At 40.9% G+C, this 24,480-nt stretch overlaps 1 protein-coding gene across 2 annotated transcripts in view; it reads right to left on the reverse strand.

Moving 5' to 3' along the window:
- Positions 1–19,198, reverse strand: part of RBMS3 (RNA binding motif single stranded interacting protein 3) — a gene marked incomplete at its 3' end in the record, with an annotated part of 551,834 nt that extends 532,636 nt beyond the window's left edge. The window contains exons 1-2 of one of the 2 annotated variants that reach the window (XM_084619481.1): positions 19,037–19,193; positions 18,475–18,676 (exon numbers count right to left, since the gene is read on the reverse strand). In XM_084619481.1, coding sequence (XP_084475607.1) covers positions 18,475–18,549 — 75 coding nt within the window. In that variant the 5' untranslated portion in view covers positions 18,550–18,676; positions 19,037–19,193. Of the gene's footprint in view, positions 1–18,474; positions 18,677–19,036 lie in introns of both variants that reach the window. The other variant, XM_084619480.1, reaches the window with a different exon arrangement.
- Positions 19,199–24,480: the final 5,282 nt, after the last annotated feature.

Raw genomic sequence — 24,480 nt, forward strand, 5'->3', positions numbered from 1 at the left:
TTCTAATTCTTTTCTTCAATAGATCCCTTATCTCAGATTTGTACAAAACGTAGCCAAACAACTACCATTAACTATTTGAAAATGTACTGGTAGGTTTTTAGTAAAAGGTCAAGTTACATTTGGGACAAGACAAATGTGCTTTAAAAATGTTAGTAATGTATGCCATCATTAACCTTGACACTCCTTCTGCCTAAAAACCCCAACCAAAATTAAAAAACTAAATAAATACTTTTAAAAAACTGAAATTCCACATAAAATAACCATAAAATAACCAAAAGAAAAAAAATTAAAAAAAAAATCCTACCAAGCAAATTTTTACCTCAGAAAGAGAAATGCCAGAAACTCTACAAAGTGCACTAGGGACCTCACTGTTGGAATCAATTGCAGGAAGATGGCGCAAGATACCAGAGCAATGGGCAACAGTATAAAATCCACAGATAGATTAAATAGATAGCCGCAGGAACAAACTCCTTCTCATGAGCACTTGCAGAACCAAGGTTTAAAATGAAACAAGTATTTTTCTATCTAGTGGTAGTTTTTCATCTCTTAAATCTCCGTTTCTTGCAACATGCTCACAAAATGAAATTTCTTTCCAAAGGACCAGATTCTGCCTGTCTTATTCATGCTAAGTATCTCCTCACTCCGTTTGCCAGCTCGGTGATTTCAATAAAAGTACTCATGGAGTAAGATTCTGCCTAGTGTGAGCGTGTCAGAATATGAACCTAAGGGAGAGATGGCAACACTACAAAGTATTGAAAATTTGCCCAAAATGAAGGTTTTATAAAAATAAGCTTTTACAAACCCTAAAATTCATCCCATTAACTGTTTTTTTAATTCAGTTGATTTTTTTTAAAACCATTCTCCTATAGTATTTGCAACCCAAATACAGCAATAAGACCTGTGTATGAGACCTGACTGTGAAACTGGCAATTCTATTTCCATTATCCAGGCAGAGTAAAATAACAAAGGTAAACATACAGAGTTCAAAGCAAATTAGATATTTAATATTTCCATGGTATAAATATAAGGTGCTATTTGTAACACAAATAAAGCCACTTGCGCTAGGTTTTTTTTAATCAATACATTATTTTGTAATCTGACAGCATGTCTTTAACATGGGCCTATTCTTTCTGCCTTTTTAATTTAAATTTTCTTTTATAGAAAAAACATATTTAGAACCACAGCAATTTTCCCCAGCAGTTCTAGAACATATAGGACCTCAGGAGGGTCTGATTTTCAAAAGGGCTAATCATGCAGTGCTCTAGTGGAAGTTAACAGGAGCTGCTGGCACCAGGTACCTCTGACACTCTGGCCCTAAGCTACTGTGACAGTGTCCATTTGAAATTTCAGTTTAATATTCATCTATGGCCAACTTGTCTAGCTGCAAAACATATACATCACCCCTCCCTCCCCCATCTGTATTATTTACTTTTAAACAGCAGTGAACAATCCCAGGGAGGATGCCTACCCCAAAATACTATAGTCCTAGCAACACTGGGCACAAGTCTGACAAATCCTGAGTATAACTCTGAGCCTGGAGCAGGTTTCTTTTGCTATGGTACATAATGGTAGTTGTGGACCTCTTGTCCATGGAGTGTTGACTTGCTATCTCGTATTGATCTCCTCTGCTAGGCTGCTGTGCCCAGCTCCTTTTTATTCAATATGCAGGGAGCCCAGCAAAATCAGCTAAAATCCTTACCTCTGAAGTGTTGGCATACTGACACAAGGTGCTTCAACGAGCCAGATTTTAGCTTATTTCAGTTGGCTGCCAGCATATGGAAATCAGCCAGAAAACGAAACACGGGAGACACAACACAAGTGAACAGAGCTAAAGGAAGGAGTACAAGAGAAGGCTCAAGTGAAGGAGGAATGGAGGTGGCTGTGTAGGCAGACACACAACACAGGGTCCAGGAGAGAGACAACCCAGTACCTTAAGTGGAAAGGTGGACATATATATACACATCCATGCGGAGACACAAAATACCTAAAAGGGTGGTGGGAGTGGAAGTAGCAAAACAGGGAGCATTTGGCTAGTGGATAAGTGGACTGAGGATCAGTACACATGGGTTCTATTCCCCCCTCTGCCTTGCTGTGTGCCCTTTGGCAAGTCACCTCTCTGTGCCTGTTTCCCCTCCCATCCTTACAGGTCTTGCTTATTTAGACTGCAAGCTCTTCTGGGTAAAGACTGTCTCTTACTCTGTACAGTGCTCAGCACAATGGGGCCCCAATCTCAGTAGATGATACTGCAATACAAACAACATGAGGCGAGGGGAATACAATACGACACAAGGGCCAATGAAAAAGCACTGCAGATGAAATCACGGCACAGGCACAATAATATACAGCAGAAGCCATGGAGCAGAAAACAACAAAATATTGAGGACACCACAAAAGGAGGGGGGAAGAAAAGAGAAAGACCCCCATAAGAATATAGGCCTGGCAGATAATACATATCACAGAGAGTGGACACTGATAATAAGCAAGATGGGGGGCGGAGGAGGGGGTTTCCACTTACTACATGCCATCAGAACCTAACTCTCATGCACCAGCATTTTCTAGGTGTGTCACTGTCTCCCAATAATCTTCACGCTCCCTATTCCCTTTGAAGGTTAGTGGACATTACCTGAAGAATCTTGCTGCTATAGAACACACACCACCAATAGTGAACTGCTGTAATGCTCCAGGGAATACATTCAACTCCCCACAGCTTTTAACCGCTTTGGGCTTGATTGCCACAGCCCTTCCTTAGGAAGCAAAGAGGAGTCAGGTTCTCAGCATTTCCCTGCTCAGACTGTGATACTGGCTAGGAGCCGGGGCAACTCACCTGATAACACTCCTGTAAAAGCAAATGAGTGAGGAAGGGACAGACAGGAGTGGGGAACGGGAGAAGCACAACTCCACCCCTTGCTCCCAACTTGCCAGTCACAGTAGCTGTCTGGATGCAGAATAAGCTGCTCCGAAAAAAGCATGAGGTAGCTTATTCCCTCCTTAAAGTAAGGGAGGAGTTGGGGAGGAATTGTGACTGTCTTGAGTCACAGTCCCTCCACCAATCAGCTCCTAGAGCAGAGAAGCAACACACCAGCCCTTCCTCACGGAAGATTGTAAAGCCACCATCTTGCTCTTGGTAGTAAGCAATGGCATTGCAGTTCTGCTGGGAAAAAAAGCAGCAATGAGCCATTCTTGTTTATATTTCATTACCATAACTAAAGCAAATCTGGGATCCATAAATTATAAACATCTGTCTTAAAGTCCATTTCTCAGCATTCATATAATGCACGTCGTACCCATTAAGAACAAGCTCATTTTGAAAAGTGCAGATACTTCCAACAAAATAATAAATGAAGCACATACTACGTTTGAAGCCAAAATGAAAAAAGCAACAACAACAAAAAACAACCCAAAAATAAATCCTGGCAAGACGCATCATATTTGGAGCATATGAAGTGAAAGACCAGCTGGCTCAATGAATAAGTATTTATTGAATACTATTTATCTAACGCCTATCAGTAAACAACTTTTCTACACCAAGTTGCCCTGACGATTAACGAAGTACCATAGCCAGTGATAATTATCCTGAAGTAAGACTCACCTATCATTGATCAAGAGCAATCCTCAAGCGACATCATCAAAATTCAGTACGTCTTGCAAAGACATTTGTTCCTATTGTGACTGATATCAAAATAGCAGTGATACATTTGGGCTAAGGAGTGGAGCATTGGACTGGTCACTAGTCACCTCTGCCAGTGAGATTCTATGCAGCTCTGGGGACTGAAGCGGCTCCTGGCAAAACTCGGACAGCCCAGTTGGCCTATCCAAGTGACAGCCGTCTCCCAGGGATGTCCTGCAGGCCACAGCGCAGCCTGGAATCTCAGCGATGGTGGATGCTGCGACCCCACCCCCGTGATGCCTCTCCCATCACCAGCCCTGCATCAGGCAGTGCCCTTATGCTGAGGCTTACTCACAGGACCTTAGAGGGCAGCATTACAGCTGTCTTTACTGTGAGAAGTCTCCCCTGGAAGGAGCCATGGCTTTCAGGACCCCTTTACACTGCTCTGTCCCTTTTAGCTGGTGTAAAAGGGCCAGAGCAGTGGGTTGATCTTACCCTGCGTTTTGAACCAGCTAGGACAGTAACTCAGTCTCTGGCTTCAGATAAGCCGTTTAAAGCTACATTTTCAAAAGTGCTCATCTTGGGACACCTTGGGTCTCATTTCAGAGGTGCTGAGCACTTTATCAGTTAGGTTATGAGAGCTCAGCTTTTCTGACTAATCAGAGAATCAGAGGTCACTTCTGAAAATTTTGCCTTTAACTTCCCTGGCTACTGCATCCATACCTATAAAATGGGGATAGTATCACTTGCTTCTCCTCTCAGAATGGGTTGAGAGGATTAGCTAATGTTTGTACAACTCTCTGCAGATCTAAATCATTGTATCAAGCTAAGCAATTATCATCAAAGTGGGTCCATTGAGGGAAGAGCAAGGCAGCAAATGAAGGATACAAAACTTATTTTTTTCTGTTCAGTACAATTATTTTTTGAATTATGCTTGCACAAAATCCCACCAACCCAGCTATCACAGTAAATTAATGTTTGTGCTATTAGGTTTAGACAATCTTACACTAATGGTTTTTCAAACCACAGGAAATTACACGTTCCTCAGAGACAACTGTATACAGCTATACTAATTCTGTAAAATGGCTGAGATAAAAGGTTGAATCTGACTGGCCAATGAGCATTCTGAATTAAACGTATAAGAGCAGTCTTTTAGGTCAGGTGGACTTGGTAGCCACATTATTGGAGTTTTGTTATTTTGTTTTTTTTAAAAAAAGGTATAACAGCAATCTTCCAATTCAAGGAATGGCATCTGAGTCTCATACCTGCACTTGTGGGGCAATTACAGGCACTTGGATTCACAGTGCACAGTGTTGGTCTCCTGCTACAGCCAGAAGTCACCCAGATTTATTTTTAGTTCACCTGTCTTCGTACTTGATCCTTCACACATTACATCCTAGAAATGGCACTGAAAATTACAAACTTACTGGGAATACCTGGTTCACCTAATGTTTCTTTAGGATGTAAAGCTGGAAAACAACGAAGAGAACACATACACAAAAGTCTGCGAGTCTGATGATCTTCCAGGCAGAAAGCTCCCAACTGCTTTGCTAAAGGCCATAGCAATATGTCTCCTTTACGGTTATTTTCACAAAGGATTGTTTAACAGTACTTACAGGAGTTCTATCTTGACACAGTATATGCTCCTCTAATATAGCATAGGGGAGGCATTTAGATTATTAAGTCATGCTGAAAGTTTTGCCGAATGTTTGAAAGACTCAGTGCTGCTGTATTTTTTTGATGTCTTTCAGGTATTGTTTCTCACTCTTCTTTGAGCGCTAAAGGTAGCTGTCATCGACACAGAAAGAGACGCAGACTTGTGTATATCCTGTTTGGTTCTCTTTTCAGTACTAGCCTTCCTTTCTCAAAACCATTTTAGAAGTACATATTTCATTTACAAGCTAAGCAAGTAAGGACATATAATAAAGTTCAATTATATAGGTAGATTATTGGGTCTGTATATCAGCTAAAAGGAATACAGACAGTCGTGAATATGTGGTATTGAAAGCATTCTTGTTTTAGGCAATATCTGCAGTTCTGACCTTACATATATTTTAAAAGCATGGCTATTAGTAGGTGAAAGGCAGATATGATATTCCAGTATGAGTAAGAAATGAATGCCACAGACATGTTCATCTTTACAGAATTTCTTGTTGAGGTCATATCAAAAATATAACATTTTACAAAATAAATTTTCATTTTCTACTCACAAGTACTGGTCCCCAAAAACATATTGTTGTAAGTTCACTAAAATTTGAATTGATATTTTAAGTAGTGTATTACCTTCATTAAATATAAAATCATGCTCTTGAATCACAGTCATGAAGCGCTCCAAACAACCTGGTTCATATTTAATATTTCAGAATTTGTTAAAGCTGGAACAAGGGATCATTAACACAGTACACCTTTGTTATGAATCAAAAGAGGTAGGGAAAAGGCGATAAAACGGGAAGATAAAAATAAAAACTGTATTCCCCATTATCTTTACCCTTTTTTAATAGAATCATAGAATATCAGGGTTGGAAGGGACCCCAGAAGGTCATCTAGTCCAACCCCCTGCTCGAAGCAGGACCAATTCCCAGTTAAATCATCCCAGCCAGGGCTTTGTCAAGCCTGACCTTAAAAACCTCTAAGGAAGGAGATTCTACCACCTCCCTAGGTAACGCATTCCAGTGTTTCACCACCCTCCTACTGAAAAGTTTTTCCTAATATCCAATCTAAACCTCCCCCACTGCAACTTGAGACCATTACTCCTCGTTCTGTCATCTGCTACCATTGAGAACAGTCTAGAGCCATCCTCTTTGGAACCCCCTTTCAGGTAGTTGAAAGCAGCTATCAAATCCCCCCTCATTCTTCTCTTCTGCAGGCTAAACAATCCCAGCTCCCTCAGCCTCTCCTCATAACTCATGTGTTCCAGACCCCTAATAATTTTTGTTGCCCTTCGCTGGACTCTCTCCAATTTATCCACATCCTTCTTGAAGTGTGGGGCCCAAAACTGGACACAGTACTCCAGATGAGGCCTCACCAATGTCGAATAGAGGGGAACGATCACGTCCCTCGATCTGCTCGCTATGCCCCTACTTATACATCCCAAAATGCCATTGGCCTTCTTGGCAACAAGGGCACACTGCTGACTCATATCCAGCTTCTCGTCCACTGTCACCCCTAGGTCCTTTTCCGCAGAACTGCTGCCTAGCCATTCGGTCCCTAGTCTGTAGCTGTGCATTGGATTCTTCCGTCCTAAGTGCAGGACCCTGCACTTATCCTTATTGAACCTCATCAGATTTCTTTTGGCCCAATCCTCCAATTTGTCTAGGTCCTTCTGTATCCTATCCCTCCCCTCCAGTGTATCTACCACTCCTCCCAGTTTAGTATCATCCGCAAATTTGCTGAGAGTGCAATCCACACCATCCTCCAGATCATTTATGAAGATATTGAACAAAACCGGCCCCAGGACCGACCCTTGGGGCACTCCACTTGATACCGGCTGCCAACTAGACATGGAGCCATTGATCACTACCCATTGAGCCCGACAATCTAGCCAGCTTTCTACCCACCTTGTAGTGCATTCATCCAGCCCATACTTCCTTAACTGGCTGACAAGAATACTGTGGGAGACCATGTCAAAAGCTTTGCTAAAGTCAAGAAACAATACATCCACTGCTTTCCCTTCATCCACAGAACCAGTAATCTCATCATAAAAGGCGATTAGATTAGTCAGGCATGACCTTCCCTTGGTGAATCCATGCTGGCTGTTCCTGATCACTTTCCTCTCATGCAAGTGCTTCAGGATTGATTCTTTGAGGACCTGCTCCATGATTTTTCCAGGGACTGAGGTGAGGCTGACTGGCCTGTAGTTCCCAGGATCCTCCTTCTTCCCTTTTTTAAAGATTGGCACTACATTAGCCTTTTTCCAGTCATCCGGGACTTCCCCGGTTCGCCACGAGTTTTCAAAGATAATGGCCAATGGCTCTGCAATCACAGCCGCCAATTCCTTCAGCACTCTCGGATGCAACTCGTCCGGCCCCATGGACTTGTGCACGTCCAGCTTTTCTAAATAGTCCCTAACCACCTCTATCTCCACAGAGGGCTGGCCATCTCTTCCCCATTTTGTGATGCCCAGCGCAGCAGTCTGGGAGCTGACCTTGTTAGTGAAAACAGAGGCAAAAAAAGCATTGAGTACATTAGCTTTTTCCACATCCTCTGTCACTAGGTTGCCTCCCTCATTCAGTAAGGGGCCCACCCTTTCCTTGGCTTTCTTCTTGTTGCCAACATACCTGAAGAAACCCTTCTTGTTACTCTTAACATCTCTGGCTAGCTGCAGCTCCAGGTGCGATTTGGTCCTCCTGATATCATTCCTACATGCCCGAGCAATATTTTTATACTCTTCCCTGGTCATATGTCCAACCTTCCACTTCTTGTAAGCTTCTTTTTTATGTTTAAGATCCGCTAGGATTTCACCATTAAGCCAAGCTGGTTGCCTGCCATATTTACTATTCTTTCGACTCATCGGGATGGTTTGTCCCTGTAACCTCAACAGGGATTCCTTGAAATACAGCCAGCTCTCCTGGACTCCTTTCCCCTTCAAGTTAGTCCCCCAGGGGATCCTGGCCATCCGTTCCCTGAGGGAGTCGAAGTCTGCTTTCCTGAAGTCCAGGGTCCGTATCCTGCTGCTTACCTTTCTTCCCTGCGTCAGGGTCCTGAACTCAACCAACTCATGGTCACTGCCTCCCAGATTCCCATCCACTTTTGCTTCCCCCACTAATTCTACCCGGTTTGTGAGCAGCAGGTCAAGAAAAGCGCCCCCCCTAGTTGGCTCCTCTAGCACTTGCGCCAGGAAATTGTCCCCTACGCTTTCCAAAAACTTCCTGGATTGTCTATGCACCGCTGTATTGCTCTCCCAGCAGATATCAGGAAAATTAAAGTCATCATGAGAATCAGGGCATGCGATCTAGTAGCTTCCGTGAGCTGCCGGAAGAAAGCCTCATCTACCTCATCCCCCTGGTCCGGTGGTCTATAGCAGACTCCCACCACTACATCACTCTTGTTGCACACACTTCTAAACTTAATCCAGAGACACTCAGGTTTTTCTGCAGTTTCGTACCGGAGCTCTGAGCAGTCATACTGCTCCCTTACATACAGTGCTACTCCCCCACCTTTTCTGCCCTGCCTGTCCTTCCTGAACAGTTTATAACCATCCATGACAGTACTCCAGTCATGTGAGTTATCCCACCAAGTCTCTGTTATTCCGATCACGTCATAGTTCCTTGACATCACCAGGACCTCCAGTTCTCCCTGCTTGTTTCCAAGGCTTTGTGCATTTGTATATAAGCACTTGAGATAACCTGTTGATCGCCCCTCATTCCCAGTATGAGGCAGGAGCCCTCCCCTCACAGACATTCCTGCCTGTGCTTCCTCCCGGTATCCCGCTTTCCCACTTACCTCAGGGCTTTGGTCTCCTTCCCCCGGTGAACCTAGTTTAAAGCCCTCCTCACTAGGTTAGCCAGCCTGCTGGCAAAGATGCTCTTCCCTCTCTTCGTAAGATGGAGCCCGTCTCTGCCCAGCACTCCTCCTTCATGGAACACCATCCCATGGTCAAAGAATCCAAAGCCTTCTCTCCGACACCACCTGCGTAGCCATTCGTTGACTTCCACGATTCGACGGTCCCTACCTAGGCCTTTTCCTTCCACGGGGAGGATGGACGAGAACACCACTTGCACCTCCAACTCCTTTATACTTCTTCCTAGAGCCACATAGTATCCGAGCGCGTGTTTGCTGGGAGGGCAGTGTGAGAGCCTGAGTGAGTGTCTGATTGGCTGCTAGCCTGCAGGGGGTGGGCAGCAGGGTGTCTGTTTGTTTGCGTCAGGGAAGCCTGGCTTCCATCAATTTGCCCGTTACCAACAAGCTTAACTTATTTATAAGCATAACCCAAAATAAAAGGTCAGACAAATTTGAGGCAGAGCCGGGTAGAACAGAAATAAGGATTGCAGTCTTTGTAGTGAGAAGCGCTTCGTCCCCTATAAAGCAAACGCACTGGCAGCATGTTTTAAAGACAGCAATTCCTTCCCACATAAGGAAACTAAGAAGTCCCCCATATGGCTAAGATTTCCAAGACCATTTCCTCCACTGCTTGGCTATCATCAGCTTCCTTATTCTTCCAGAAGGCATCCGTGAGCATGCGGGGAGAGGGGATAAATTACTACAAGCCTTTAGACAGGTTTCAGAGTAGCAGCTGTGTTAGTCTGTATCAGCAAAAAGAACAGGAGTACTTGTGGCACCTTAGAGACTAACAAATTTATTTGAGCACAAGCCTTTAGCATAGCCCACCCTCCATAGCACCATGGAATTAAGGTAGGCTTATCATTCTCGCTTTGTCAGTACTTTTTGCAACCAAAAGAAGAGCAGGAATGAAAACGCAGTGAGTTCCTGAAATCTAGGCGTAACTTCTTGCACCATAATTATGCATCCCAGTTTTATAATCCATTCTGACATAGAAGTATTTCAGGTTCTCTTGTCTCCAAGCCTTGTGAAACCCCTTCACCACGATATTTCTTAATCTCAGCTTGTTTTCCAGGTCATCAATTCAATATCTCAGGGCTTTGCTCGTTTTGGAATTCTCTGTCAAAACAGCATCTTATCCATCAATAGTTATTTCCATATCTTCGATTTCCCTCTCAGCTTTCTGTAGTCTCGAGCTAAAGGTTACCAACTTCTTAGCCAGGAAGGCAACTGCAGCCTGCATAACATTGCATTTGTTCCTAATATCCACAGCTTGCCTTTTAAGCAAATCAAATAATATTTGATCCTTCAGCTCTGCGCCTCCTGTTGGTGTGAAGCTAAACACAGAAAGGTCAGACTCAGAGGCAGCATCAGTACTGAACTCTAAATGGTACAGGGTGTTTGATCTTTAGATACAGCATCATGGAGGCACAGACTGTACAAAAAAGGTAAGGGGAATAAACTAAACAAATAGTTATTAAGAAAGACAGTGTCATTTTGGTACACCCATGAGAATCTCTCTACTTCATCTCTCTAACATACAAGACAAAATTAGTTTGCCACGGGAAGCTTTGATTTAAAAGATTGAGTCCGTTAAAGATGCCAGTTCACAAAGTATGAACAAAGCAATGTTTGATTCGTATTCCATGGGAAAAAAATCTGTTCAACATCTTTCTTCTTAAATAAATTTTAATCACACAGCAGTGAGGTCACTTCTACTATGTAACACCCTATAAATCAACAGCCACCCCACAGTACCATCCATAAAACAAGTCATCAAGAATCAAATGTCTGTACATAAGGAACCAAAAATTAGAGGTCTCTACATCATAACAAACATAATCTAATATGGTTTAGGACTTCTACTTATGATCTGTACCAATCAAGTGATCTGAATGACACAAATATAATGCAAGAGAGGAGTGTTCTAGCAATTTGGGTCTCCAGAATGTTATCTTTATAATTTGATTGAAAATTCAGTTAAATTTTTATATTTCAACACTTTTTATATAATTAGATCTTTCTTGATTCATAAAATCAGCTTTGCCAAAATAAGCAAAGGAGGGAAATTATTCACATAACTGTTTTTTTTTAAAATAGCAAATAAAAGTTCTACCGTTTTGTATCTGAGAGTCAGAGAAATAATCCTCCGCCCTGGTTTTACAATGAAAGGTTGAAAATCTATCCACTGCTAAAGAATGGCACATCAAGAGATGAGAGTTCATTACAAGCCAACCTTATCAACACAGACAATAAAGCTAAAGAACCCACCTGGAGACTCAGACTCTCAATTATAGGGTAAACTGAGTGAAGGGCTTTGCTTCACTTGCATATTTAGAGATGACTATATCATCAACTAAGATCCCACAAGACAAGTACAATATTGTGGGTATTCTCAAAATGATGACAGTGAATTCTGATTAAAAAATTATAGAACTACAAGCCAATGACAGATCTTCAGTCTTCACCCTGTTCCTTCCTTTAGTAACTACGCTTATTCTCTTACAGAAAATGAACATCATTATAGACATTTAAAACAAGAGACAACATGCAAGACATCATGCACTGTAATTATACTTCTATATGTATAAATCATACCTCAATTGTGGGAGAGAAAGAAGCAGACAGACAGTGGATAAGAAGCAGAAAGCAGATGCTATACAAATTAAAGTAATATAAAATAAATCCATACATCTAGAGAGGAGTCAGTACATAGGATCAACTTGAGATTCAGTTATGGTTTTGTGAGGAATCTATATTTTAAAAATATATATGGTGCTTATCTAGAACACATTGCCATAGAGAACTGTACATGCTTTCTGAGCATCATCCTGCACCATTTAGGTTAATGAGATTTTTACCATTGGCCTCACTGGGAGCAGGATCAAACTACATATTTGTAAATCCGGTTAAGCAATATAATATATAATTGTAATCAACTGCATACGAAACTCAGTATGTTATTTTCTGCACATACAATTCTTAATCGGATATATTTTGTGTTTGTGAAGGTTTGTGCTGAGGGGATGGCTCTCTTTATAAAAACATTTCTTTCTAAACTTCTTTCCAGCACTCAATATTGTCTGCATGCATGTGAAAGCAATTGCAAAACATAGCTACACAAGTACTCACAACATGTACCTTGACAATGTATGAGTAAATCACTGTTCTCAGTTTCCCCATTCTGCCCATCTGCAGTCTTTTGGTATGGAACAACTATATCATAAAAGCGCCTATTCACACATGCTTTTGATATTACACTATTTAATCACATACAGCTGTAGCTTATGAGACTGTTACAAAACAAAATTTTAATGTAGCATTGGAAGCAAGTCCTGGAGAAACATCAACCACTTTTCTTTACATACAGTTTCTATCATTAAAAGATTTTTAAAAAAAACAACAAAACAACCAATAATAAAAACAACCCACTCATTTAAAAAAATCTGCTCCTCTTACTGGAAGCTTCAGAGCGGGCATGTCTGTAAAGTGAACTCCAAGTCTCTTCCAGAAATACTGATAATGGCAAAAAACCTGCTTAAAATCATATCAGTGCAAAACCAACACTATCCAGACTCCTTAGAGAAAGACCTGAAATGAACTCAGGCATTTATCTCTGTACGCAGTTCTTCTTATCTGGTTTTTAATTCACAGAAATCTAAGAGCCGTTGATCTGACTATTTTTTCCTCAAGATATCTGAGTTAAAGAGATACATATATCATCTTGTCTATCTTACTCTTTTAATAAACACAGATGCATAGTAAGAGTAATTTTAAACACCACGGTTTGCTTTTAGATATTCGCCATGTATGAAACACTGTCAATAATATGTAAGTTATAGCAAGATTATCACCTGACCTGGTAAACTGTACCTTTTCTCATGTGAGTAAAGTTAGTTATTCATATGTTTGCGCAAGATACAGCCCTATGACATACATAAACCTAGAAGGATTAGATTTTTGTCGGTAAATATCTATTTCATTGTACCAGCAAAACCAATTAAACATATTTCCATTGCTGATTGCCTATCTGTAAATTTTGGTTAAGTAAGAAAAATGCTGCTTGAGAACTTAAATAAGTTTGATTTAAGGATATTCACTTTGTATCTTTTGATGTGATGTCAACAATTTGTGTTTTAATGTTTATAAAGTGTTAGCTTCTGGATCCTCAATGTCTACAATTATTTAATGATTGTCTAGCCCCTCCCTCTGTCTGACACCCCTCAATTTCCTGCAACAGTGAAAATTTAAATCAATATTTTTTTTAAATGCTGAAAAACAAACATCATCATCCATGGAAATTATAAAAACATAAACACTGAATTCTGCCAAGCCTAGCCATACAGGCAGATCCAACTGCTCTAAAAGGAGGGGGGGATCTCATCTTACTCTCCCACTTTTGTTTTTTATTTAAACAGATTCACACTGAAAGAAGATCAACTAAAATACAACATCATTTGAGAATGATACTGCACTTTATAGCAACAGAAGTATTTTTAACTTAAGAATGTGTAAAAATACATGGCAAGTAGTACTGAAAGACGAACAAGCATATGTGTTTCTGATTTTCTAGGGAAGATGCAGCATACCAGAGTTAGATATTAACGTAGTCAAAAATATAATCAGTGTTCAAACAACATTTTAATTCCATTTAAACAACTGCATATATCTTAAAGACATCTGTCAGAGATATTTTTTAAAATGCTATAATGTACTGAACCAACCAAGAGCTAAGTACATACAAATTTCATTCCCAGAAATGTATTTCTCTATTTGCAAGTGTTTGCTTTTACTTTGGCAGTATCACACAGGCTCCAGCTAGACTTTTGAGCCCTGGCGACAGTCCAGGTTGCAGATGGTTGAAAATGCAGCCTGAAATCAGTGTGCGGTTGATGAATTACTCCTTACACCTGACCCCTACCTCACACCAGGCACCAAACACAATCTGAACACTACCAGTCAGAAAAAGCCCTGTCAGGCATCTTAGTATCTGGAACTCTTTCTTCTAGGCCTTCTGTATGTCCAGATGGCCCAAAGTGGGGAATGCAGTAAACTGACTAAACTGTAATGTGAGTGAGAAAAGAATTCTGGCTCAGTAAGTGCAAGGTAGTGGAGAGGTATGGAGAGCTGTGTGTGGGTTCTAGAGATTTGTTTTATAAATGAGGCTGATACAGGGAAGAAGAAGTGTTCCAGCACACAAACAACTCAAAGCAGTTCTTGACTTGCTCAGGTCAAAGAATGACTTAAAAATGGAAAAAAGAAAAAAAAGGAGAGAGAATGGAGGATTTCATTCTTTTAAAAAAAATGTTCATACCCAAAGTGACTTTTAAAAAGTGTAACAATTTCAGCACTATACTAGCTTGAATTTCCAGGGCTTCTTTCTCAAGTTTGTGCAAATATTGTCACACATCTGCCTCACTTACCAATTCATTCTTTTTCATACCCCTTTTTGTTTACTTTTCTGTTAACATCCATGCCAGATGGGTTTTTATTCACACAGATGTTGTGAAATAGCTGTTCTTCCTATTACACATATGTGCAAGGCAGGGTGTTTGCACACAGGTATTCACTACTGGTGCCACCCTCTGTTTCAGCCATCCAATCAGGAACCGGAGTTAATACCATGTGACTTCGGTGACCAATGAATAATAAATAGTGAACAGACAAAGATCTAGGAAAGCAAATAGTATATGAAAAACTGGTAAGCGGAAATATGTTCATATAAAGTGCCGGTCAAACGATCGTGAAAAATAAATCCAGAATAATCAATGTCTGTCCGCAGGTAACTGCAAACAGAAAATGACTCAATTTATTCAATGCTCTGTTTTCTAAGAATGGTCTTCCCAGCCTTAATTCTGACCATGAGCTGCAAAGGCCAAAGGAAAGACGCAAGCACTACTACTTCAAAAGACTCCATCAAATATGTAAAACCATGTGGGCGAAATCTTTTTTTCCTCATGCCATTCCTAATCATTAAATGAAATTACACATCACTCAGTCTTTTCTCCCAATGTTTAAAAAAAAAAGAACTACTCTGTCAGGCAAGAGATCAAAAATGGAAATTCAAAGACTGGGGCAAGATTAGGTACTATGATATTCTTATAAGTGGATTTCTACAACACAGTTACATAAACTAGTTGGTTTCTTAGTTATGTTGTCAACACACACACACCACTCGAGTAACATTTCATTGTCAAGCAGTTCAAAATAAAATCAGAGTTCCCTAAACTATAGGAAATAGTGTCATATGCATGTGACATGTGAACATATTCTTTGCAGCAAGAACACATGAAGCCACATATTCCTAATTTATAACAGTAACAAACATGTTTGATTTTAAATAGAATTCATAACATGCCTAGAATAAGCAAGTTCTACTCTCAGGACTTAGTTAAGAAAGTTCAGATAATTCAAGCTAATTCAGTAGTGAGCCAGTTTCATGAGAGAAAGAAAAAAATACCTTTTCTTTCAATCCCTCTGTTTGTCCTTACGGGACATATTAAAGACATTATAATCTCCTTTACAAAACTGAACCTTTTAAAATTTTTGAATTATAGTGGGTTTGTATGAAACAGCCATTAAAGTTTTAACTTCAGTGGTGGCATCTTATAATTAAGATGCTCAACTAATTTGAATAATCAGACTGTGTGTTTCATGTTCTGCATGAGGCATTTGTAAAACCTGAGACAATCACCCAAACATGTGGATCCTATTCTTCTATTTAACATTCTTTAGACCATACAGTTATTAATGTACACCATTATCGCTTAACAACATGTTAGCTATATTAGAAGGTACAAATGTGGACTATATATCTTGTGAACTTTATTCAAACCTGTACAAAACCCCTCCAAAAAGCTGTGCTACACAGTACTATTGTACTTTTTCAGAACAGCTGAGATTAATTTACAGTGTGAGCAAAGCAAAAGCAAAGCACTTGATCTGAGAATGTGAGGAAAACATTTAAATTTCAGAACACTGTATATTTAATGTCCTGTTGCTCTGTGCTTTATGCATTGAACAAAAATGGCCCCAGAAAGCTTAAAATTCCTTTATATGATTTTAAGTTAATGCATTCCCCATTCCCTGTGTATGAATATCCAGATATGAACACACATTCACAGCTGAATTCTAAAATTTTGTTTAACACAATAAGCAGCATAGTTTCCAGAAAATAAAACAGTTGTGAATTTCATAGCAGAGTTGAAATCATACAGTGGTATATGAGTATGTGTTATCGTGATAACTGATACAGTTCTCTATCATGTTATTTGATTACCCAAATATTGGCTTTAGACATAGAATGGATCTAAATACTCTAAAATGTCCCAGAAGCTGATGGCTAGCTTTAAGATAACAAAATCCAGATGCTGCCTGTCTGCACTACTCTAAACTCTTTAGGACTATAGTACAGAAATATATATGTGTGTATTTATTTTATTACTTAGGTTTGAGAGAGAGAAATTAATGCCATATAATATTACAAATCTACAATAAATTTTATCTACCCTTGCAAAAATAATGCTTGTGTTCAAATATATATTTACACTCACATGCACACACATACAACTTTTCACAAGAGTAGATAATTTTATACTCTATAACACAATAGATAATTATAGATAATATATAATTAAGTAATATTAATTTATTCTCCAAAACCTTCAGGTTAAAAAGTCATTGTGTGGAAAGCATTGTCACTTTCAACTGGATCACAAGGCTAATTTCCCCAAAAAGCATATTTTACAAAATAGAAAGGGAAGTTAAAAAAAGAGGACTGGCAAAATTTAAGTTACATGAGTAAAAGAGATGTCCAGTATTTCTCATCCAGTACTTGACGCTATTGTTCTTTCAAAAAAATATCCATAAAGTGTTTCATGTCTTTCCTCAAAACCTGGCATCGGTCTGCATCCCCAATCCTCCAAACAGTTGAAGCTACAGCCAATATTGCAGTCAAGCTAGCAACGGGATGCTGCTGCTGCTGCTGCACAATACGGACTAAATGGTCACAAAGGTAAAATGCTATTTGAATCGACCTTGAGGGGGAAAAATGGTGAAACAATTACCCCCCGCCCTGCCCCCAAAATGGGTTGTTCTCACACAAAAATGCTGCACAGTATAGTTAGAGAAAGCACACAGCAAACAAATGAGAGGTAATCATGTTATGAATTACAAGGCTATAATCACATTGAGTGGTTCTGGTGTCATCACAACTCCAGCCAGCCTTAGTCTCCATTTTCACAATTAGTTAATTTATATAATGCAGGGGTCTGGCTATAATCGTTAACAGAAAAGTAATTTTATTGGCAAGGAAACGTAACTTGGCCTTTCAATAATAACTAGCTCAACATGTTTGAGACCAAAAGTAAACCCCCCTCCCCAAAGTCAGATGTGTCCTATGTGCTTAAAACTGCCATTTAAATTGGGGTGACGTGTGTTTGGGGGCTGGAGGTTACTGGGGTTTTTTTTTTTTGGCTTTAAAAAAAAAAAAGAATGTTAGTTCATTGACTCAAACTGTTAATCTTTGGCTGTGAGGTTGCACTTTTCTTTACGATGCCCTAACTGGTTTGCAAAGTTGTTTTTGTTACTGGTTGCAAGAGAGACCCTTTTGGGCAGCAGATTATGGTACAATGTCATTAGGGAAAAACAAAGCATGATTTAACTAATTAAAATCCAGGTGTCATGGACTTCATTCAGTCTTGTTGGGAGATGCAGACTGGCCTTCCAGGGCCACTGACATTGAAAAAAAATGAAACCATGTTTGGTGCTTTTTCTGAGAGTAGCTACTATCTATTTCTAGCCCTATCAAATGTAACAGCATGCAGCCAGATCATTCTCAATATTTAATGCAACATTAAAACCAGTTCAATACATCAGAGCAAACTCCAAAAGATTTACAGTAGGTTAGTGCCTTGTCCACCCCAGAACCACACAGCATCTCAGACTTCACTGATTAAAAGTTTCAGTATCCACTGCGTCTCTGCTAATGGCAAAATGCTTTTGAATGCCAAATAAATTGTACAGATCACTGAAACCGTATTTGCATGCCTGATTCTGTCCAGAGCGATCTCCAGCCTATCGCATCATCATGTATACTTGGCTTCGATAATAGTAACCACATTTATTGTAGGAAGAAGGGAGTCAAAGGGATTAACTAAAGATAGTAGTCAAAATAAATAAATAAATAAATAAATGCATAAACCCTAACCTTCCTGTTTCTGGCTATTAGCTCTGCCTGACATGATACTGAATTCAAGGGGAAAAACAAACAAACAAAAAAACCCTGTAATTTATGCAACTCCACCACCCATCCTTCATATGATATCACATTAACACTGCTGGACAGGCAGGGAACTGCTGTACCATACCTTGGTTTGGAGATAATGAGGGTAGTAGTAAGTGTACTGAGGGTACATTGGCTGCTGTTCCAAGCGTTTGCCCATGTAGCTGGAATCTTTCTCTCCGATGCAGGGAACTCGTTGACAGGGTGTAGTGCCCCAGGCCTTTCTTCCTCTTAAACCACTATTCCTGACAGTACTGATGAGGCTTTCGAGACTTCCTTGCCTTCTACTGCTCACAAGGTCCAACACAGCAAGAATAAAAACAAAAACAAAATATAGTAGAGCTAAAAAAAAAAAACCAACAAAAAAAAAAACCTTGCCTTGTTCCCCCCCCCCCCACCCACCCACCCACGCCCTCCTGCACTCAGGATACAGCGTTTTCCTTCCTAGCCCGTTTGTCTGGAGTAATGTCAATTGCCAGTGTCTGTAGGGGAAAAGTCCTGTGAGAGAAATGAGCAAGACAGTGGAACTCCAACCCGCTTTTCCTCGCTCTCTTCTTCCTCACCCCAACCCCCCTCCCCTTTATTATTTAAAAAATAAAATAAATATTTTTTTTTTAAAAAAAAAAAAGCAGCTTTCCACAGCCTACTTGCTGCTAGCCCCTCTCACGGTGTGACATGGTGTTCAGGGCTTGGCTTGTCTTTCATTCAAACCCCCTCCTTCCAGCCGGTGTGGGTGGAACTACAGCGAGCCTCTCCCTCGAGAAGCAGACGCAGTCCAGAAGGCTGCAGTATTTCCTCCAAGAAGAGACCGCCTGCTTTTCTCAGCCCCTGCTGCAAGCGAAGTCCCGATTCCCTCTGCTGGCTATCTCGGAAAGCAAAGCAATTTTACAGCAGCGCTTGCCGGTGTAACTTGCACCCGGGGAACTTCAAATACCGGCAGTGGATTCTGCACTTCACAAAGTCACAGAACAAACCAGCCAAACAGTAAACCAGGAGCACAGAATACCTGGGACCCAAAGAAATTGCTGCAAAGGATGAGCCTTTAAAAAAAAAAAGCCTTTGATATTTTGTGACGCTGTTAAAAAAAAAAAAAAGAACGAACGAACCCACAAGGTCAAAGAATCTATTAGGAGATCAGCAACAGATTCTCCAACATGGGATTGTTTTAAGCAGAAAACTAATTTGTACAATAATCTACCACCGCACAGAAACAAACAGGGGGTAAAAAGGGCTATGCATATTAAGTGTTCACTTTGACAGATCCAGTATATTAAGACTTGTTTCAGTCATTTATTTAGATTTATAACAAAGTGGGGGAGGGGATCACCTCTCCTGAGCTTTTCATGACTTTCATATAATTTTAAAAATACCCTTCATGAGCCTCAGATAATCCATCACACCATCCCCTGGCAACATCCCACAGCACCCAGAAGTACCAGTCACACACACTTGTACCATGAACCTTACCGCTGCTCCCTAAAAGCCAGAGTAAAGAGACAGTGCTTGCAAGAGATTCAAGCTGATTCTGACCAACTTAAGCAAAAATTTTGAATATTATATTATCTGAAGGGACCTGCTTTATATGTATATAAATCACCTGTAACGTTTCTGGGCACTGTACAAATAAATAAGTAAATATACTGTGTCTTATTGTGTGTACAAATCCCAGGTTTAAATTTTAAAATCACGTATTCCTTTGACACATCATTTAATTTGTGGATCTGTCTTTAGTGGCCTCACTATTTTCTTTTTTTTAATTTACAATTACTGGGCAGTGGTTTCCTTTGTTTTTATTCAAATCATATGTAATATTTCAGCAGGATTGTCAGCTGCTGTATTATCAACCAAATTGATTTTAGAGGGAAAAGTAGATCTTTAAAGGGACACTTCTCAAGGCTGGTAAGGTCTAAAATTAGACCTGCCAGCTGTGTTTTGGTTTGTGGGCACACACTTGCATGTGATACAGGCATGCAAACATCACATTCTACTCTGCTTTGTCAGACTGCTGTTCTTGTAAGCAAGCATGGCATTAAGTTGAGCAAGGATTCATATACATCCCCACAGCCTGCCAGTTACACCAGCAAAAAAGGACAAAGTAGAGAGGCAGAGCAAAAGTGTGACACACATGTGTGAATCACTGCAATCACAGAATGCATGGTTTCACTTCCTCAGTAGCTATTTTTTAATTTTAGTACTTAAACAGCACTCTGCGTCATGCAACGGAAGCTCCTAGGTGCTGAGTTCTTTCAAAAATCTGGCTCCAATTGTGGGAGCTGAGCACTTGACAATCTGCCCCATATCTCCAAAGCACTGTACAAATGTTAACTGTTAATTCTCACAACACTCTTGTGAGATGAGTAGGTGATTTTTATTATCTCCATTTTACAGATGTGGAAACAGACTCAGAGAGGCTAAGAGCTTGATCCTGAAACACAAAGTAGGTCCAAAAAGGTTTCTGAAACTGTGATAGCCGTATATCTATAGCGAATCTGACTCTGGAAAGCCAGGTCGGGGAAGAAAGCCCTGGGTATCCTGGAGTAATGGGATGAAATCATAAATGTGAAAGATTAAATATAAAAGAAAAAAACTTCCTGACTGAGATGAGATCAATTTAAATGTATAATAGACTTTCCAACATTCATAGATCTTTTTTTAAGGCGAGAAAGAACTATTTTGATCATCTAGTCTGATTTCCTGCACACAGGCCACAAAATTTCACCAAATGATTCCTTAAAACAAAGTACAGGAAGCCCTATCACAAACACTGAAGAGTAGGTTGGACAAAGCACTGGAAAAATATATAATACTATAGTAAAGAAACTTGTAATGGACTATATAAGGTCTTTTCCATCTCTAATATCTGTAATGCTAAGTACAAAACCAAGTCATGCTCTAATCTGTACAAACTAAGCAAACCATTACTAGTAAATTTCCTGTTTCTGCTAGATAGCAAGTATTTACATCAACAAAGTGCTTTAATGCCATTGGTATTTTCCACACAAATTAATGTAGTCCAGACATATTTTGGATGAAGACATAATTCTATGGAGTAATTACTGAGTTTTAGGTATATATTCTCTAATTTTCCACTGGTAAGAACTTTCAGTTGCAACTGCTAGTGCTCTGCTAAAGCAGCACAAAGTAAAGGTTCAGAAAGGTTCGTGAAAGTGTGATAGCTATAAAGCTAGAGTGAAACAGCCATTATTAGCCTAACTTTTAAAATCTCAGCCACTCTTTCTGACATCTGTTTGTTCATGGAGGTCTAGCTGTCAGCTCAAACTCAACATGGCTAAAACAGAGCTCCCGGGGGTGTGTCTACACTGCCATTAAACACCTGCGGCTGGCCTGTGCCAGCTGACTCAGGCTCACAGGGTTCAGGCTAAGGGACTGTTTAATTGTGGTATAGATGATTGGGCGCGGAATGCAGCCCAAGCTCTGGCACCCTCCCACCTCGCAGGGTCCTAGAGCTCAGGCTCCAGCCCAAGCATCTACACTGCAGCTAAACAGCCCCTTAGCCCGAGCCAGCTGGCACAGGCCAGCTGCAAGTTTTTAATTGCAGTGTAAACATACCAGTCGTCTTCTCCCCAAGCACTCCCAGCTATCTCCTCTCTTGATCACAGGGGACAACGCCACCATTACCGTGCCTGTCACTGTGGCCCATAACCTGGGCCTCATCTTCAACTTGGAGCAGACCCCTCTCAAGGTCCTCACATCCAGGCTACACCTAAATCTTGCAGATTCTTTCTGCATAAAATCTCTAAGGGCACGTCTACACAAGAACTTACAGCATGGCAAGCTGGGGTATTAATCTACAGAGCTCCAGTGGGCCATGCGCTGTCTGTGTGGCCCCTGTCATTGCACATGACAAGTTCTCTAGTGAGCTTTAACCTACTGCTGTTTCAAACCACTGTACGTCAGTGAACACGAGGAAACTTCTAGTCCACCGTAGCAGGACAGTTAGCACATGGCATGCTGGAGCTCTGTAGATTTACACCCCAGCCTGCCATGGTCAGTCAGTCCCAGTAGACATGCCCTAAGATACAGCACTTCCTCTCTACGCAGCTAAAACTCTCCTCATATCATGGCTGGGCAATTGCAACATCCTTGACAATGCAATCTTGCCCTCTTCCTACCCAGAGTGCTGCTGCAAAGAATTTTCCTAGCCTGTCGCTTTGGCCATGTCACCCTGCTTTTTGCATTCCTCCGTGGACTCTCTCTTCTCTGTCATATCAAACATAAGCTGCTTGTCTTCACCTTCAACACCCTTCAAAACCTATCATTCACTACTGAAATATCAACTCCCACCTCTGATTGAGGAATGACGCCTGCCTCTCTCTCTCCTACATGTTAAATGTTCAAGCAGGCACCTTTTTGCTTTCTCCCAGGCAGCCCCTCCCACTTCAGAGGAGCTCCCTGTAAACATACACAAAGCTAACACATTATCCACCTTTCAATCCCTCCTTAAAACTCTCCTTTGCCGTGAGACGCCTACAAAAATACATGACAACAGTCAGGCTGCTAGTGTGCTTAGATCGCTGCCGATCATGCTGACCAGTATTGTCTCGCTGTTCCCTTGTACTCCCCAGTTGGTCTGTCTCTATCCATCTCTTGTCTTTTGCCTTATACATGGTTTGTAAATTCTTTGTCTTTTTGTTCTCTGTTTGTACAGAATCTAGAACAATGGAGCCCTGGCCCTTGAGGAGGGATTCTAGGCTCTGTGGTGATAAAAATAAATAATAAGCAGCAGCAACCGGCATAATGTAGAGTCAGTCAAGACAGGATTAGGTCTTGAATCTTTTCTGTCCTACTGATCAGCACTATTTTCCGTGCACATGGCCATGAGAATGTAGATGCTGACTGGTTTAAGTCCATGTCTATATGTACAGTACTACAGCAGCGAAGCTCTCCTGCCAGCATAGCTTCTGTGCACCTGAGCACTTATGTTGGTGTAATTTATGTCACTCGGGGGGGAGGGGTGGAATATTCATGCCCCTGAGCAACATACATTTTGCCAACATAGGTTTTGTCTACACCAGAGCCTAAGACACTGTGCAATTGTGCTCTCTTTACAAGCTAACCTACCTACAGTAACTATGGACAAAAGTCCTATTGCAAGATCCACCTGGAGAGTGCTTGATTTAGAGCCCATGTATAAGATACAAAAGGTCATGAGTTCCCTGCTCTGCCACAGACTGCCTGCATGACCATGGGTAAGTCACTTAGCCTCTCTGTGCTTCCATTCTCCCATTTGTAAAATGGGAATAATAGTACTTCCCTACCCCAACAGGGGTGTTGTGAAGATAACTACATTGACAACTGTGAGGCGCTCAGATACTGCCATAATAGGGCTCATAAAAGTACGTTAGACTAACAGACTAGTTCAAGACTCAAAAAAGTCTCAGAGGATCAGATCCTGAATGCTTTTCCTATTGAAGACAAAGGCAAGACTCCCACTGATGTCAAAGGCAGAAGAATCCAGCCCTCAGTGTTTCAGTCCCTCTGCATTCTTCCCAAGCCCATTACATTCCCCATTTCTCCTCTAGGGCAGAGGACCAGTACAAGTTTCTCTACTTAAACTTTACAGGGGAGCTGTGAGCAGAGTAGCCACACAGGGGTGCCCGCATCCTACCTATATGCTGTGGAATGGATTCCTACCACAGGCCCACACTAAAGGATGGGAAGTGGGAAGGAGGTGGCACAGGCGTTCACATTTACATAGATCCAGTGACCTAAACAACCTGCTTAACCAAGGCAAGCTGGGTGTAGCTGCTATTCCAGGACCTCTGTTAACTGGTCTGAGAAGGTGAATTTCAGCTACCTATCCTCTCCATATTCTCTGTGTAGAGAGCTGAAACATTCAAGCTTTACACAGATGGAGTAGACCTCACTTAGTGCTGGATCCTACAAGATGCTGAGCACTTTTAACTCTCACTGAAGTCAGCTCATCATTGGCACTCAGCACTTTGCAGGACTTGCCCTTAATCATGCGACACAGAAGTGAAGGGAATCAAAATGGGAATTTGATATGAAAGTGTGGGGGTTGTGAGAGAAAGGAAGGAAATTCAGTATTGAAAGGAAAAATGCAAATAAC

This window comes from Lepidochelys olivacea (genome assembly GCF_965140295.1).
Source record: "Lepidochelys olivacea isolate rLepOli2 genome assembly, chromosome: 2".
Taxonomy (NCBI): domain Eukaryota; kingdom Metazoa; phylum Chordata; order Testudines; family Cheloniidae; genus Lepidochelys; species Lepidochelys olivacea.